A 15,149-nucleotide genomic window follows, 5' to 3' on the forward strand; every position below is an offset into this window, starting at 1 on the left:
GGCCAAACTTCCTTGGTGTGGTTGTGCTTTCTCCATGAGTATCTGTCCGATTACAATGGAAGTCACACAGATATGCAAACGTGTGCGTTTTAATTTTAAGATAATATCTAATATGTTGCAGGGTCCTGTAGGGAACCAGTCTCAAGAAAGGGAGAAGAGGACAAGCCTGTCCTGCCTCCATTGTCAGCCATCAGTGGCAGCTGAGGCCTTGGGGGGTAAGCATCTCCTGGAGGCAGCAGAAGCCTCTCTGGAGGTGAGCCAGGCAACCGAAGGCAAGCACTGGGAAGGCTCAGGTTCTGCCCTGGGGGATCCTGGGAAATTGGAGGTTGGCACCTGCCCCCAAGGCTTGGCCTCTGTCCCTGGTGCCCCAGCGTGCCTGCCCAAGTCTGCTGCATGCGAGCTCAGGATCCTTTCCCTGTGAGCCAGGACATGTCGCCGGTCCTGCAGGAATGAGGGGAGGAGGAGTCAGGGTAGAGGACAGAGGGTTCCCCACTTGGCACCATGAACAGCTGATCGCTGAGGACAGCAGGGGGCCTGCTCTGTGCCAGGCCCTGGTGCCCAGCAGGAATGGGTACTTAGGCATAGAGGGAAAGACCATGGGGTACAGGCTCTGGGCTTAGGTGGGAAAGGCTCAGAATGGTCAACAGGAAGGACAGAGAACCACGTACTTGCTGTGCAGCACAAACAGCCTTTTCGAAGGCAAGAGAGAGAGATAGAGAGAAGGCCAGGAAGAGAGCATGTCATTCATCATGTTCCCTCTTGGTTCTCCATTGTTTCCAGCCTGAGGCCTACACCTGTCCCGTGGCCTCCAGGATTTCCCCAGTCCCTGGGCAGGGGGAGGGGGCCTCTCTGCAGGCAGTTTAAGCCTACAGGGTGACTCCCATTGGCACCAGCCTGGGGTGAGGGGAATAGCTGACATCCAGTGTCTCCCAGACACCAAAAAAACCACCCAACAACTCTATGTAGGGTGTCCCCAGAGGCATCACTAGCTGCCTTTACCCCCCTAGCTTCTGCCAGTCTCAGTACAACCATGTCCTGTTGGGTGTCCCATGCCAGGTAACTGCCTAAGCAATGGTTTTGACCAAGGGCTTTGCCCCTCCCCACAGCACTGGGCCTGCCCTGGGACAACAGCTTTTCCCCCTTCTATCCCCCAAGAACACAAATAACCAGCCCATTCACAAAGCACAACCCTTGTCCCAACCACCCCATAGTCCTGATGCTCCATAGACTGATGTGGACCAAGAATAGAGGGAAGGCTCTGTAGGGCTATGGGGGTGGCTGGCTACCAAGGACCAGTCCCTTAGGGGACCTCCCCCCCCCCCCCCATATCTCTGAAGCCCACACTCACTCCACCTCCCGCTTCCGGATGGCACGGCCTGAGGCTAGCACCTCAGCCACCTTGGACACGATTGGATCGTAATTCATGCTGGCCACAGCAATCACCTCATCGCCTCTGCAGGGACAGAGTAACTGAGCCTGAGGACTGCCCAGCAGTGGCCTCTCTTCTTAGAGACCCTGATGTACTCCTCTTCAACTGGGGCCCAGGGAGTGATCTTACCCAGGACAACAGAAATATTCTGAGCACCCAGCCCTCCCTGCTTTGCTTGGCCCAGCATGGGCTTTAGGATCCTGCCAGAGGCCCACTGAGGTTCCAGTCTTTCTCCTCAGTGGAGTTCAGAGCTGAGCTCCAGTCCTGGGATCACCACTCTCTCTCTCTACCTGTGTGATTTTCCTCAGCGTCAAAGCAGGAGTCAACACCCACCTCAAATTGCTGTCCTGAAGATAAAATGTCCTGTCTCAGTGCGTGGCTGCTGGAGTTATTACTGCCCCACCTCCTCACATTCCCTTGGTGGGTCTCCTGCCTAGCTGCCTCCCTTGGCCACTTGGTCCATCTTTCAGGTAAGTCCCCTCCTCTGGAGCAGAGCTCCTCTGGGATGAGTTCCCCTTCCCGACCGAGCTCCCGCTGCTTCGGCGGCTGCCACGTTCCACCCAGTTGCTCTCACTTGGTGTAAAAAGCCACGAACTTGAGCTCTTCCAGATCCCCCTGGATGATGACGTCGTCGAAGCCTTCTCCGTACCCTGTGGGCCGTACAGGAGGGGATGGGGCTCCCCAGGGTCAGCGTCCTGTGGCCTCCTAAATCCCCCCTGAATACCCCACCAGGCCTTGCTCCCTTTGTCCTTTTAGGTGGTCCTTTTAGTCCACCCCTAATCAGTTTTCACTCTTCCTACAGCTGACGCGGCCCCGCCCCTAGGATGCTCATAGCCCCGCCCTAACTTCCAAGCTCCACCTCTGCGCTCCGCACACACCTTAGCCACACCCCTAAACGCACTTGGCCCCGCCCCTGCCCGGGCCAACTGTTACCAGCGTAGCGCAGGCTCTTGCCAAACATGGCTGTCCACAGGTAGGGCACGGTGCTGATCTCCGCCTCCTGCGCCAGCATATTCTGGGCCGCCACGCGCCCTGTAAGACTCAGGGTCATGAGATCCCCGACCCTAGCCCCGGCCACCCCTACACTGCCTGCCAGGGCTCTCTGGGGACCTCTGACATGTGGAACTACTCCTCCTTGCTTTCCCAGAGGTGAACAGGTGCATCATGGCTCAGCCCATTGCCCACACTCAATTGCAGAGGAGACACCTGGCTCAAAGCCAGTCACTTAGATTGCTTCTCTAGAGAATTTGAATGAAGTGCCCCACATCTAGAAGGTCTGTTTCCTGGCGTTGTTGGGCTGCCTCCATTTCAGGTGTGCACCCAGACAATAATCGGACACATCAGGTCTGAAGAATGGGACACAAGTGCCCAGGGAAGTAGGGATGACAGCCACAACCAGGGCCCCAGAGAATAGCGTGGGTGGCTTCTCAGTTCATATTCCCAGGCCCCACTGGACCCTGTAGTTGGAGGGCTATGAGAGCCTCCTAGACCCTCCCAGTTAAACCTTAATTGTACTTGGCTGATGAGTGGTCTTTGGTTCCTTAAAACCAGCACCAACTTTAGACCTTGAACCTGAGCAGATATTGGTACCAGGAGTGGGATTTCAGGCAGCAGATGCTCAGATAATGTGAAGTGAGAGAGGAGAGGTGAGTGCAGGGAGTCTGGTGGTCCTCCCCACGGGGCAGCTAACTTGCTTGCTTGTACCTACATCTTAGGGACTCAGACCAGGTGTTCACAGTAAATGAGGCTTCAGGGGCATGGTGACCACCAAGTGTGTGTGTGTGTGTGGTGGGGGAGCTATTCCTCATAGAGCACGACAGTTTTCCACTGAGCGCAAGTTTCCAGGCCCAAATGGCTGCCTCCCAGGGGCCTGCATGAAACAACTGTGTTCACAGAGCCAGTCGAGTGGCCCAAGGGAGACAGAAGCACTGAGTGGGAAGGTGGCCCGTGTCTTACTAAATCCCTTTCTCTCTCCCTGGGTGACTGCACAGGTTGGTGAGGATGAAAGGAAAGGAGGGGCTGGTGGAAGGATGGGGTGGGACACTGTGGCTAGTTGGGTGGGGTGTCCTGAGGGCACTGGAGGGGCGTCTGTGGATGGGCCACAGGGCTTGCTCTGTCAGGTAGCTTTTTTTTTTTTTTTTTTTAAGTCAGCTTCATGCCCAGTGAGGAGCTTAACATGGTGCTTGAACTCACAACCCTGAGATCAACACCCTGAGATCAAGACCTGAGCTGAAATCAAGAGTCAGATGCTTAACTGACTGAGCCACCCAGGCTCCCTGTCATCTGGCTTGATCACCTGGAGGAGGCTCCCAGACAGGCCACCACAAAACCTTGAATGTCTAACCCAGAGACTGGGACCCAAGGCCAGCAACTGAGGAATGGGCCTGGGGGAAGCTGAGACCCTGGGCATCCTCCCATCCCCCATCCTGCCACAGGGCTGGCCATACCCTGGGCATGAGCCATCTGCCAATGTGGGATGTTCACTTTCCGATTGTTTCTCCAGGCGAGGGGGAAAGTGACAGCATCGCCAGCTGCAAACACGCCCGGAACGTTGGTCTGCATCATCTGTGGGGAGAGGGCCCAGGGCTCTGTGGGTGGCACAGCGGCCTTGACTTGGACATGCCACTACCCCCGGCCCAGCACCCTGCCTGCCCCCGCCACCACCATCCCCCAGCCCCACCTTGTTGACAGGGATGAAGCCTCGGGAATCCAGATTGATGCTGCTCTGCCTCAGGAAGCCCGTGGCAGGCACTGCACCTGACAAGACAGGGGCCACCATGTCCATTCCCTGGTCCCTCCCTTCTCCCACCTCATTGTCCTCCATGACCCATACCCTTCACTCACCACAATTCAGCTCCAGACCATTCATCCAATGGGCTGCCCATCCTGCAGCCTTCATGCATCCTGTCCCCTCTGCCTGGACCCTCACAGACCCTGTGCCTCCCATGCGGCCTCATGTATCACCTCCTCTGAGAAATTCCATGAAGCCCCTGGTAGGGTCAGCATGCCATACCTTCCCAGCCCCTAGGCTGCCACCTCCCAGCTCTGTCCTTTCCCAAACTGGCACCTCAACTGGAGCAGTTTGAGGCTTGTTTGTGTTCTGCAGCCCACATGGGGCAGGCTGTGGAGTCGAGTATTTGTGGGCAGCAGTCACTGGGGGCATCCTCCATGCCAAGCCCTGGCTAAATGTGGAACACCCATTCCCTGATAGCCTGGTGAAGTGGGTATGGTTGGGGTACCCATTTTACAGATGTGAAAACCAAGGCCCAGGGAGGGGAAGAGACTGGCCCAAGGCCATTCTGGAGCATGTGCAGGTGCTCATTTGCACCTGCCTGCCCACTCACTCACCAATGCCCACAACACAGACGTCAGCCCGCACAACCTTGCTGCTCTTCAGCACGACCTCCTTCAGCTGTGGGGAGGGGGCGGGTTAGCAGGTAGGCCCAGCTCCTGGGAACAGGGGAGAAGGGGCAGGAAGAAGGGCCCACCTTTCCCTCCTGGGCCCGCAGCTCAGACACCTCTGTCTGCATGTAGAACTTGACCCGGTTGTTCTCAAACATCTGTCAGGGAAGGTGGGCAAGAAGGCCATGGATGAGAGCATAGCCAGGGGCTGGGCTGGGTGCCTGGAGTTCTGACAGCCCAGGTGCCGAGAGTCAGAGTGGGCTTACTTTCATGAGGGCACGACCGACACGTTCCCCCAAAAATCTCCTGAAGGGCGTCTCCTCCAGCTCCACCACGGACACTGAGTGGGCCTTTTCAGTCAGATAAGCAGCCACCTCCATCCCTAAGGGGTGGTGCATGGTAGTCTAGCACCCTGCACCCTGGGACAAGCCATGACAGCCTGACCACTGCCCCCACCAGCCCCGGCTGCTCACCCAGGAAGCCAGCTCCCACGACCACTGCGTTGCGGCCCCGGGCTAGCCTCACCACACGATTGGCATCTTCAGGTGTCCGGATGGTGAACACGTTCTCCACCTCTTTGCCTTTGCAGCTCAGCATCTTAGGGCTGAGGTGTGGCCAGCATCAGTGAGGGGCTCCCGGCACCCAATCCCTCGCATGCTGGCTGGTGCCCTGCCAAGTGCCAACAGGGTACAAGGGGGAGACACCCTCCTACCTGCTCCCTGGTGCGAGAAGCAGCTTGCTGTACTCCAGCTTGAAGCCATCCTTGAACACAACCTTCTTGTTTCTCACGTCCACCGTAACCACCTGCAACCCCCGCCGGGCAGAGTGTGGGCCTGGCCGTGGACTTGGGCCTGGCTGCCCCTCCGAGCTCCTGCCAGACCCTCTGAACAGGAGGTTCCACAGGCACTGTTCCTGCCACCTGGATGGTCCTCTTTCCCTCACCTGGCTTCTCCTTACTGTTTAAGGTTCTGACATCACCTTCCCCTCAAAGCCATCCTTATGCTCTCCGGCCCCAGCTCTGAACAGATTTCTGCATGTGCCCACAATCCTGACTGGAAGAATATCCAGTGCTGCCTTCCAGGCCTGGAGCACCCCTGGGAGGGCCTAGACATCAGGGCCAAGAGGGCAGAACACCTCCCCCCACCACACACACCTCCAGGGGCCTGCATGTCCTCACATCATTTGTGGTTCTAAGTCTTCCCCAGACTTGTTTCTTAGTCTTGGCCCCATACCTGGGCCTCGGTGAGCACCTCGATGCCATAGGCTCGGAAGAACTCCTTGGGCCTCAGGGCCAGCTGCTCAGGCTGTGCATCCAGGGACTGCAGGAGATAGCTATCTTGAGATAAGGCCAGGTGGCCAGTGTTCCATTTTGCAATGGAGGACCCGATGCCTAGGGAGGGTAGGGCTGGGCCCAGGTCACAAAGGGGCTGCAGAATGGAATTCACCAAACCCACATCTTTATAGGGTACCACAGACAGGCCTGGCCTGAGCAGAGAGGCAGCTGGTCAGACCCCCAAGGGGTGACAAGCAAGGCGCTGAGAGGGCCTGACTGTGCCCAGAGAGCTAGGGGTCTGGGGCCTGCCTGGGCTCCCATTTGCCCCTCCTCCCACCTTGCTGAGCTTAGGCCGGTCATAGGGGAGGTGCCGGTCCAGTGTGCACAAGACGATCCTGTCTGAGAACCCCTCCTGCCGCAGTGTCTCTGCACATACCAAGCCAGCTGCACCTGAGGGGATGGTGCTGTGGGTTAAGGGATCACCTCTCCCCCACCCTGCCCTACCCCTCATAACCTCACCACCAACCTGCGCCTACAATCAGCACGTTGGTGCTGCTGCTGTGGCCAGCACTTGGAGAGATACACTTGGCCATCACTTTGGTTCTTCGCTGTAGCTGCAAGGCCTGGGGATGTCCGGAGAGCAAGAGGCAGCTGGGAGCTGGAGTCATGGAATGGCATCCTCCCTATGCCATCATCCCAGCAGGCCAGGTCCTGCTGCTGCAGTCCAGCCTCATCCCCACTGCACAGTTTTCACTCTGTCCCCAGCCACAGGGCCTTTGCACATGCTGATCCCTGGGCCAAGATGCCCTCCTCACTTCTCCTTTTTGCCTGAGCCCAAGCCACGCCCTCACCTGCTTACTGGCTCGGACGTACACCTTCTCCTTCTCAATCTTCACCTGCAAGGGCTGTGTTGCTCAGGACCAGGTTTTGGGGGGCTCCATCCCCTGCCCTGCATCCCCAGGCTCCCACCCTACTGCCCCCCTGGCCCCACCTGGAATTTGTGCAGACTGTCCAGGCCAGGGAAATCCTCTAGGTCACCGGTGCCGATGTTGAAGCAGGCACCATGCCAGGGGCAGCGCACCCGGCCACGGGACAGCACACCTAAGGGAAGCAGTGCTGGGCTGGGGCCACAGGCAACAGCTCCCCTCCCCTGCGTTCCAGCAGCTGCTCACCCCTCCCCACAGCTCAGGAGACCCCCACTAATAGATGAGACCCTGGAGGTCCAGGGAAGAGCCAAGCCAGCCTGTGATGGTGCAGTGGCCAAGCACCCTTCAGGGAGGTCCCACCCCACCTCCTGTGTGTACTGGGACAGCTCACCTTTCACCAGGGGTGCACCATAGTGTGGACACTTGTGGCCCAGAGCGTGGAACTCCCCGTTGTCCTTCACCAGCAACACTTTCCCCCAGCCCAGCTCTACTTCCCGCATCCTGGGGAGGGGCTGCACTCAGACATCAGGCCAGACACCAGGCACCACCTCTGGTGGGCACCTCTTCCCAGAGTCTAGCTTTCTGGGGAGCAGGCCCAGACCAGGAGAGGCCACACTGGTGGTGGCTGGCGCAGGTGCTCGTCAAGGGCTCCCTCCAGGCCTCCCAGCCCACCCCATCCATGGCCTGCACCATGCCTTCCCATCTTGGGCCCTCTGACTGCTCCCTGCCCCACTAGACCCAGCACCCACTGGCCATTCTCAAGGTCCTTGACATGGCAGATGGCGGCCTCCACACAGTCCTGAGCACCAGGGTACGGGTGAGGGGCGGGCAGGCGTTCCTCAGTGTGGAAGTGGCGGGCTGTGCCATTGCCCTGGTAGGCCCGAGGGCTGCCCTTCCCGCTGGCTGACAGCTCCTCCTTGCCCCGCTCCTTCTCAGGCAGCACCACCTCGATCTTGAGCTCCACTGTAGGGTAGACAGGGCAGCACTGTGAGTTTCCAGCCCTGCCCACCTCCTTGCCCACGCCACAGGCTCTGGGCAGGCTGGTCCCTTTGAGTTTGAGTTCTCTCCTGTGCCTCCACCTCTCCAGAAAGCCATCTGCAACATCAGCAAAGAGCCTTAAAACAGGCAAGAAGCAGGGGCACCTGGTTGGCTTAGTTGGTTAATTACCCGACTCTTGATCTCGGCTCAGGTCATGATCTCACAGTTCATGAGTTCGAGCCCACACTCACAGTTCATAAGTGCCGAGCTTGCTTGGGATTCTCTCTCTCTCCCTCCCTCTCTTTCTCCCTCCCTCTCTCTGACCCTCCCCCGCTCAGGAGCAAGCACAATCGTGTGTGCACGCCTGCACGCGTGCTCTCTCTCTAAATAAATAAATAAACTTAAATTTTTTTTTTCATTAAAAAAAAAAAACAGGCTAGAAGCAGAACAGAGGCAGCAGGAGGTGAGCTGGGTTGGCTTGATTTCATTCCTGCATGTTTTCTTTTTCAGTAACAAATTAGTGAGGGGCCCACAAATGGAGCTCCTTTGACCCTGAAATTGCCTTTTCTCTAAGAATTTATGTGGGGGGAAGAACCCTGGTGGCCTGAATCCTGCTCTGATTCCAACTGCACGGTCCCTGATGGAGAAGGACATCCCTAAAGGATCAGGGGCATGTTTAGGGTCTGACTCCAGGGAGAACAGGGCGTTCAAACCTGGGTATGGCTCATTTTCCAGCCAGTGAATCTGGGTAATGGGAAACCAAGGCTTTGTTGTTCTGTTTGCAATGTTCCCATAGGTTTGAGATTTTTTTTTTAATTAAAAAAAAAGTGTACACACTGTATTTTCAACTTCTTAAAATAGCTATGCTCACCAGTTTAAGAATCCATCATTTGCCAAGCACTGGTTTTTCAACACCTTCATGTGCAAGGGTGTGGGGCCTTGGGGGTGAACTGTACCCAAAGGGATGGGTGCACAGGGACTGTACAGAGGGGCGTGGGGCCCACCTTGAAGCTTCTGTGGGGCAGATGCTTCCCCAGAGTGCCTGTGGCGACTACTCTAAGCAGTCAGTTAGCCGGAGACTGTCATTTTCTTCTGTATATTTCTCTGCATTTTCTAAATTCCCTACAATGTGCCTGGGGTATTTTTCTAATTAGAAGGAAACAATAAACAGAATTTTTAGCAGCAATAATCTGGCCTCCTGGGCTGAGTGATGGAAGCTAAGCCCCTGGCACAGCATGGGCCCAATGAGGAAGCAGGAGTCCAAGGAGTCCCAAGTCCCAAGGCACCAGAGCCTCCAGCCCTCTCCCCTTTTCACCTCTTCTCCCCTCCACCCCAGACCTGATACTCCAGAAATAAACAGAGTCACACCTCTGGGCCTTTGCCTAGGCAGTTCCTTGGTCTGGGTTGCCATTCTTCCCTGCCCTGGCTCACTGCTGCCCATCCACTTGAACAGCTCAGGTGATGCCTCCTCTGGCTGCCCACTCCCTGCGTGTCCTCCTCTCTTGCAGAGCTAATCCCCCACTGGCTTGAAGCCTGGGAAGGTAGAACCCCTCCCCCTCCTTATCCTCAAGTCCCAGCCCCTAGCCTGGCCCAGGCATGGGAGGGGAGGGAAGGGGAAGGGGGGTGGTTGAGGTCCCTCCATGATTCCAGCTGGGCAGGAAGGGAGCACACCACCAAGCTGAAGCTGTTGTATCAGGTGGGAGAAGGGGGAGGGGGGCGGGTTTAGGGTGGGGTAGGTTCTGTGCCTCCATTTCCATACTTTATGTAATAATGTTAGAATGTTTTGAGAAGAATCAAAAAGGAAAATACTCCTGGACTCAGCTGACACCAGCTATGTGAACTGTAGAGAGGGAGCTCACAGGAACAGCCTGGCAGGGGCCCAGATAACAACCAAGCCAGGCTGTTTTCATCCTCCACCTCCTTCCAGAAGGCTCCAAGGAGCTCGCTGACGCAGTCTAATGGGAAGCCATTAAGTCAGGAACAGTAGTGTAAAGGTGGATGGAGAGGGTGTCTCTGCTCACCCATAAAGCCAGATCAACCCTAGCAAATGATTCCCAGGTGCCCATGTGACCATGGGCTCCTGCCTTAGCCCCTTTGGACTGCAGATGCCTTCATTATAAAACAGAGAACAGTGCCTACCTCTTTGGTGATAGTCAATGCTGAAGGATTTAATATATGTAACCCAGAGCAGAAGCTCAACAGATAAAGCTGGGTAGTAGCATTTTATTGGTGAGCTCTGAGCTTCCTGACAGCCATGGCAAAAAGGGAAAGCTGTTAGGTAGCACTTGTGTCCTATTAAAAGGCAAGTGACCAGATGCCAAGAGAGCTGTACTTCCTCCTAGTTCTGAGCTTAGTGTGGGTCTGGCCTGGAATACTTCCTATCAGGAACACAGAGCCAATGGAACACAAGGAATACAGAGTGAGCTCAGGAAATGTGTGCTGATGTGCTCCAAGTCAGAGTCAAGCAAGATAGAAGGTGAAGAATTTGCACAAAGACCTTGGGCTTGCTGTGGTCTCCCTATAGCCCCTGCTGACCCCAGCTGAACTTCTATGGCCCAAATGCTCTCACTCCCACACCCTGAAATTCCCTGAGCCTCACCCCTGACCTGCCCAGTGTTGAGTGCCTGGGGTCTAAAATCGTGCCCTTCTGCCATAGCTCCACAGGGGAGTCCTGGAAGCAGGGAACCTAGCTCCTAAAAGAGGGGATAGTAACATTCTGCACAGCCTCCTATGTGCCAGGCCCTGTGCTAAGTGCAATAGTCTGCATGAGGGGGTGGAGGTGGGGGGGCAAAACGGTTAGCCCCACTTACACATGAGAACACAGCAGCACAGAGAGGTGAAGTCACCTCCCCAAGGCCACACAGCCAGGAAGGGGCAGGGCTGAATTTAGGCTCAAGAATGCAAGTTCTTACCACTGCCTCTAGGGGGGTGAGAATGGCCAGCTCCTGAACTGGGAGCTTGGGGCCAGGGGCCTCAGGTAGGCCAGCCTGTTGAGGCCCTTTACAAGAAACTGCAGATGGCACCCTCTGCTTTTGGCTTCCTGCCAGCCCAGTAGTCTTATAGGAGCCGGATTTGGGACCAGCTAGCATTTTTCTGCCCACTTCGGATGGAGGAAGGCTGAGGTCAAGACAGTGGACATCATTTGCTCAAGTCATACATGGAAGCAGGAAGGGTGGTAGGATCAGGCCCAGGGCTGGGTACCCACAGCATAGGCATGGGGGGAGGGAGAGCTGGCTCCTGAGGCAGATGAATGGGGTGTTCCTCTGCCTGGCAGGGCATCAAAGGTCTCCTCTTGCCCCAAGTTCTCCCTCAGACCCAGGAAAGGGAGAATAGGCTCATGTGTTCCAAGGTAATGGAGCTGATGGGTATCAGGTAAGGGGAGCTGGGGCGAGCTGGTTGGGGCAGGGTGGCCTGGGTGGCAGGTGGGCGGGGGCACAGACTAGACACTAGAGAAGCTAGTAACATGCCTCCATTCTTTTGCCTTCCTGAGTGTTGTGAAGAGAGAAGAGGGAAAATAGGGGCTGAAGAGAGAGCCCAACAGACAGGGGTCTCCATGGAGAGCAGACCTGGGCCTCCCTTAGCATCTGTGAGGCCCCCACCTCTGGCCAGAACTTCTTGGGCCAGGCAGGGCAGGATTTCATGCACAAATGGGGAAATTCGGCCCAAGGTCACACAGGACATCAGAAGAGGTGAACACTCCACCCTCATGGCAACTTTGAGAGATCAGGCTCATTTTGTAGAGAGGGAAACTGAGGCTCAGAGAGGTAACTTGCATGCCCTGGGTCACATAGTGGCTGAGGATGTCCTCAGAGTCCCTCTTCCCCAACCCTAGGGGACACTGCCCCCCTCCCCTCCCCCAGGGCAGGAGGAACGGGTAACTTCTACTTTTCAAGAAAGATTCAGCTGCTATTCCCACCACAAACACCCAAATCCCCAAATAAAGAGGGGGACCCATTGGAGGGGATCCAAGAGAATGGCTCCAAGCCCCCCCTCCCTCCAGCCTTCAGGGAATTAACATTCGAAGCCGGCTGCCGCCCGGCCTGACCTACTTCAGAGGCAGAGGGGGGAGGGGGAGGAGGAAGGATGTGGCTGGAGAAGGGAGGAGGGAGGAGGAGGGAGGGGAGAATGAGGCAAGAAGAGAGGAGGTACCTGGCTTGGGCTTGGAGAAGCACCCACCCATGGCGAGTGGCCCACAGATGAGTGGGGGGCAGGTGCACAGATGGCTGTGGGAGTCCTAGGGTGCCCCCGGTGGGGCTGGACCCCCTGTGGCCCTTAAAGATGCTGGAGCTGCCATCCCAGCAGGAGCTGCCTCCAGGACCTGCAGGGGAGACAGAGGCATCTGTAGGGACCAGGGCTTTGATGGGGAATGTGAGTAGAGATACAGAGAGATAGAGACAGACTAGGGGAGGGGCTTCTGGAGGACAAGCACATTTGAGCTAGGAACCATGTAGGGGACCTTGGTGGCACCTCCCCTTTGAGGCCTCACTCTCCCCTCCCATCTTTGCTGTGCCTACTGCCTGGGGAGCCCCTCTGCTCCAACCTCAGCCATTCTTTTAGGTGTAGCTGCCTTGTCCAGTAAATCCTGATTTCTGCAACCCACTCAAAATCCAGCAGCTAGGGAGGCCACAATGTCTGGGGTCAAACCCCAGGGCACCTTGGGCAGATCAGAGCCTTCCTGGTCCAGGGGTTTCTCTTTCCTGCAGTGGGGGTAATGTTTCGTTTTCTCAGGCCCTGGCCCCCACCTGGCTGGCAGCCCCTGGATACCCACCTCCTCCAGGGACAGCCACAGCTTCTTCTTCCTGGCCCAGCCCAGAGGTGGACCGGCCCTGGAAGGCAGGGCGTGTGGTGGGGCAGGGGTCCAAGAGGCTGCCCAGCCTCTACTCCTCCTCCTAGTGTGAGTTAGGCCAGGAGAGACTGGGGGCGCGTGTCAGGGGGTGGGGTGGGGGTGGGCTGGGCCAGGCTACTTGTCCCCAGGGAAACCCAGCTCCATGGTGAATAGAAGTGGGCGGCCAGCCCAGGCCTGATGGGGTTGGGGGAAAGGGAGGCCAGGCACACAGCCCAGGCCCGGCAGTCATGAGCTCCCACCCTGTGCACCTCCCCCCTTCACAAATGTCCTCCAGGCCTACGGTGCTGAGATCACATCCAACAGCAGATGAGGAAACTGAGGGGCCAAGGGCTTGCCAAGGTCAGGCAGCAGGCAGGGCCATCCGGGTGGCCTCCCACTTCCCTCCCACCTTGGTTAGTTTCAAGATAGGAGGGGACCCAGGAAGCCCCCATATCACCCTGCAAGCCACAAAGCCATGGGGAGAGGTCACCTGGTCAGCAAAGAGATCCCTGCAGCCAAAGTCCTCAAGGCCACAGGGTGGGCCTTCTGGAAGATTCAGCTTACAGACTGGACTTTGGAAGGCCTGGGACAAAGCTGCCCTGTTTACAAATGATCTTCCCCCAGTCCATCCAACTGTCATCCTTTCTGTTTTCCCTGGAAGTTCTTCCTGAAGTCTAACTGGAGGTGGGGCTGGCACCTATTTGCTCTTGCCCAGATCCCTGCAAGGGCTTTGAGTGGGTGCCTGAGAGCAAGGGGGGCAAGAAGACAGGAGGAAAAGTTGGGAAGGACAATCTACTGCCTGGCATCTGATGTAACCTGCACTAGAGGCACCCATTACAATTCAGGAGGTGGTGGTACTTAAAGGCCACCTGGGCATACCGATGCCCTTTAACCCTCTCATCACCAAGGCAAGTCTGTAAGATTTGGCTACCACCTGCCCCACCTGTCCTCTCCCTGGGCACAAGGGGGCCCCTCCCCAGATCCTGGCTTCTCCTCTGGCTCAGCCATACCTACCTCCTTCCTGCCTGGCCTAGGCTTCATCTGCTGGGCCACAGATGTCAGAAAACGTGGAACTTTCACTTGCTGCCAGTTACCTGTCTAGGCTGTTTCTCCCTTCCCAGGTGCCCAGGTGTCTCAGATCCTCCAGGGCCTTGGGCCTGGAAACAGACTTGCTGGGGATTGAACCTTCCGCAGGCCTACCTTGTGCAGGCTGGCTTGGAGCCCTGCTGCCTCAAGGGCAAAGGTTCTTGCAGCAGGAGGGGGCCCTGCACCCCCACCCCCCCGCCAAGATTTTGTGGAGTGCTGTCCCTTGCCTACAAACTACCCAATGCTGAAAAGTTGTAACAGTGCCCAAGTGCTAACTATCCACCAGGAGCCTGTGTCCTGGTTCACAGGGACACCACCCTCCCCTAAGCCAGTGCAGGCTAGACAGAAACAGCAGTGGGGAGGTTGCTGTCCAGTTGGGGCCCTCAGTGCCTTCCAGCGTTCCTTGGGATGGAATTCAAGTTTGCCCTCACCTGCTCCCCTGCCGGGCTCAGGCGCAAAACTCCCGTGCACTCTCCCTGCCTTTGCACGTGCAGTTCCCTCTATCTGGGAAGATCTTTCCTGCAGCCTTCCCGCTGGTCCAGGTGCCCTCACCAAACCGGACGGCCCAGGAAGGGGGACGGGTACAACGCAGGGCCCCGCGGCAAGCGAGGAAGGGCCTGGCGGGGGAGGAGAGAAGGAACAGAGGCGCTCCAGCCTCCAGCATGTCTCTTCTCCCCGACTGCAGACCTCAGCCCCCAACGCGCCGGCCCGGGGTCCAAGATCTGAGAGCGCGCGCGAGCTAGCCCAGGTCGCGGGGACTGTGGAGCCGGGACCCGGCAGCCGAGCCGGGATGGCGGGGACAGAGGTCTGGGGCCTGGGGTCCCCGGGGCGGGCACTCACCTGGGTTCGGCGCGGGCCTCCGTTCTGGAGCCGCTCGGGGCCGCGGCCGCCTGGGGGGAGGGGGAGGGGGGGGAGGAGCGGGCGGGGGCGGGGCCGGCGCTGCGGCGACACTGCGGCCGGGAAGCCCGCGGCGCCCAGCACCGCCCCACCGGGTCCCTGCTGGTAGTTGGGGGTCGGTTCCAGGTCAGGGGTCAGGCCAGTGGCTTCAGAGTCCTCACAGAGGGTCGCGGGGTATGGGGAGGCATTCGGGGGCCCTTCTGGCCATGGACGCCGCCGGCGGGGCTTGGGTTCCCAGGGATCCTCTGGACCTTAGAGGGGCGCATAGCTGGGCAGCGCACCGGATCTGATTCTTGCTTCTTTTCTTTCTTTCCTAAGTCTTCGAATCGTGGG

The 15,149-nt window shown here is 57.6% G+C and overlaps 2 protein-coding genes across 6 annotated transcripts in view; both read right to left on the reverse strand.

The window, feature by feature from the left end:
• Nucleotides 1-2,225, reverse strand: part of LZTR1 (leucine zipper like transcription regulator 1) — a 20,620-nt gene extending 18,395 nt beyond the window's left edge. The window contains exon 1 of the mRNA XM_047827018.1: nt 1,763-2,225. The gene's annotated coding sequence lies outside the window, so the exon portion shown is untranslated. The remainder of the gene's footprint in view (nt 1-1,762) is intronic.
• On the reverse strand, nt 74-14,820 carry AIFM3 (apoptosis inducing factor mitochondria associated 3). Of its 5 annotated transcripts, XM_047827020.1 has the most exons (21): nt 14,760-14,803; nt 14,351-14,536; nt 12,158-12,326; nt 7,780-7,993; nt 7,422-7,531; nt 7,096-7,205; nt 6,956-7,000; nt 6,631-6,727; nt 6,442-6,554; nt 6,064-6,150; nt 5,544-5,635; nt 5,305-5,435; nt 5,098-5,213; nt 4,918-4,989; nt 4,778-4,841; nt 4,110-4,186; nt 3,877-3,994; nt 2,363-2,461; nt 2,004-2,079; nt 1,349-1,453; nt 74-441 (listed from the first exon to the last, which is right to left on the reverse strand). In XM_047827020.1, the coding sequence occupies exons 3-21, from the start codon at nt 12,186-12,188 to the stop codon at nt 402-404; spliced, it is 1,797 nt and encodes a 598-aa protein (XP_047682976.1). In that variant the 5' UTR covers nt 12,189-12,326; nt 14,351-14,536; nt 14,760-14,803; the 3' UTR covers nt 74-401. The 5 variants fall into 5 exon arrangements, with proteins under 5 accessions (XP_047682976.1, XP_047682975.1, XP_047682978.1 ...); XM_047827019.1 differs by lacking the exon at nt 14,351-14,536 and having other exon boundaries at nt 14,760-14,820; XM_047827022.1 differs by lacking the exons at nt 14,351-14,536; nt 14,760-14,803 and adding an exon at nt 12,777-12,802.
• Nucleotides 14,821-15,149: the final 329 nt, after the last annotated feature.

The sequence above is a fragment of the Prionailurus viverrinus genome, chromosome D3 (genome assembly GCF_022837055.1).
Source record: "Prionailurus viverrinus isolate Anna chromosome D3, UM_Priviv_1.0, whole genome shotgun sequence".
Taxonomy (NCBI): Eukaryota; Metazoa; Chordata; class Mammalia; order Carnivora; family Felidae; genus Prionailurus; species Prionailurus viverrinus.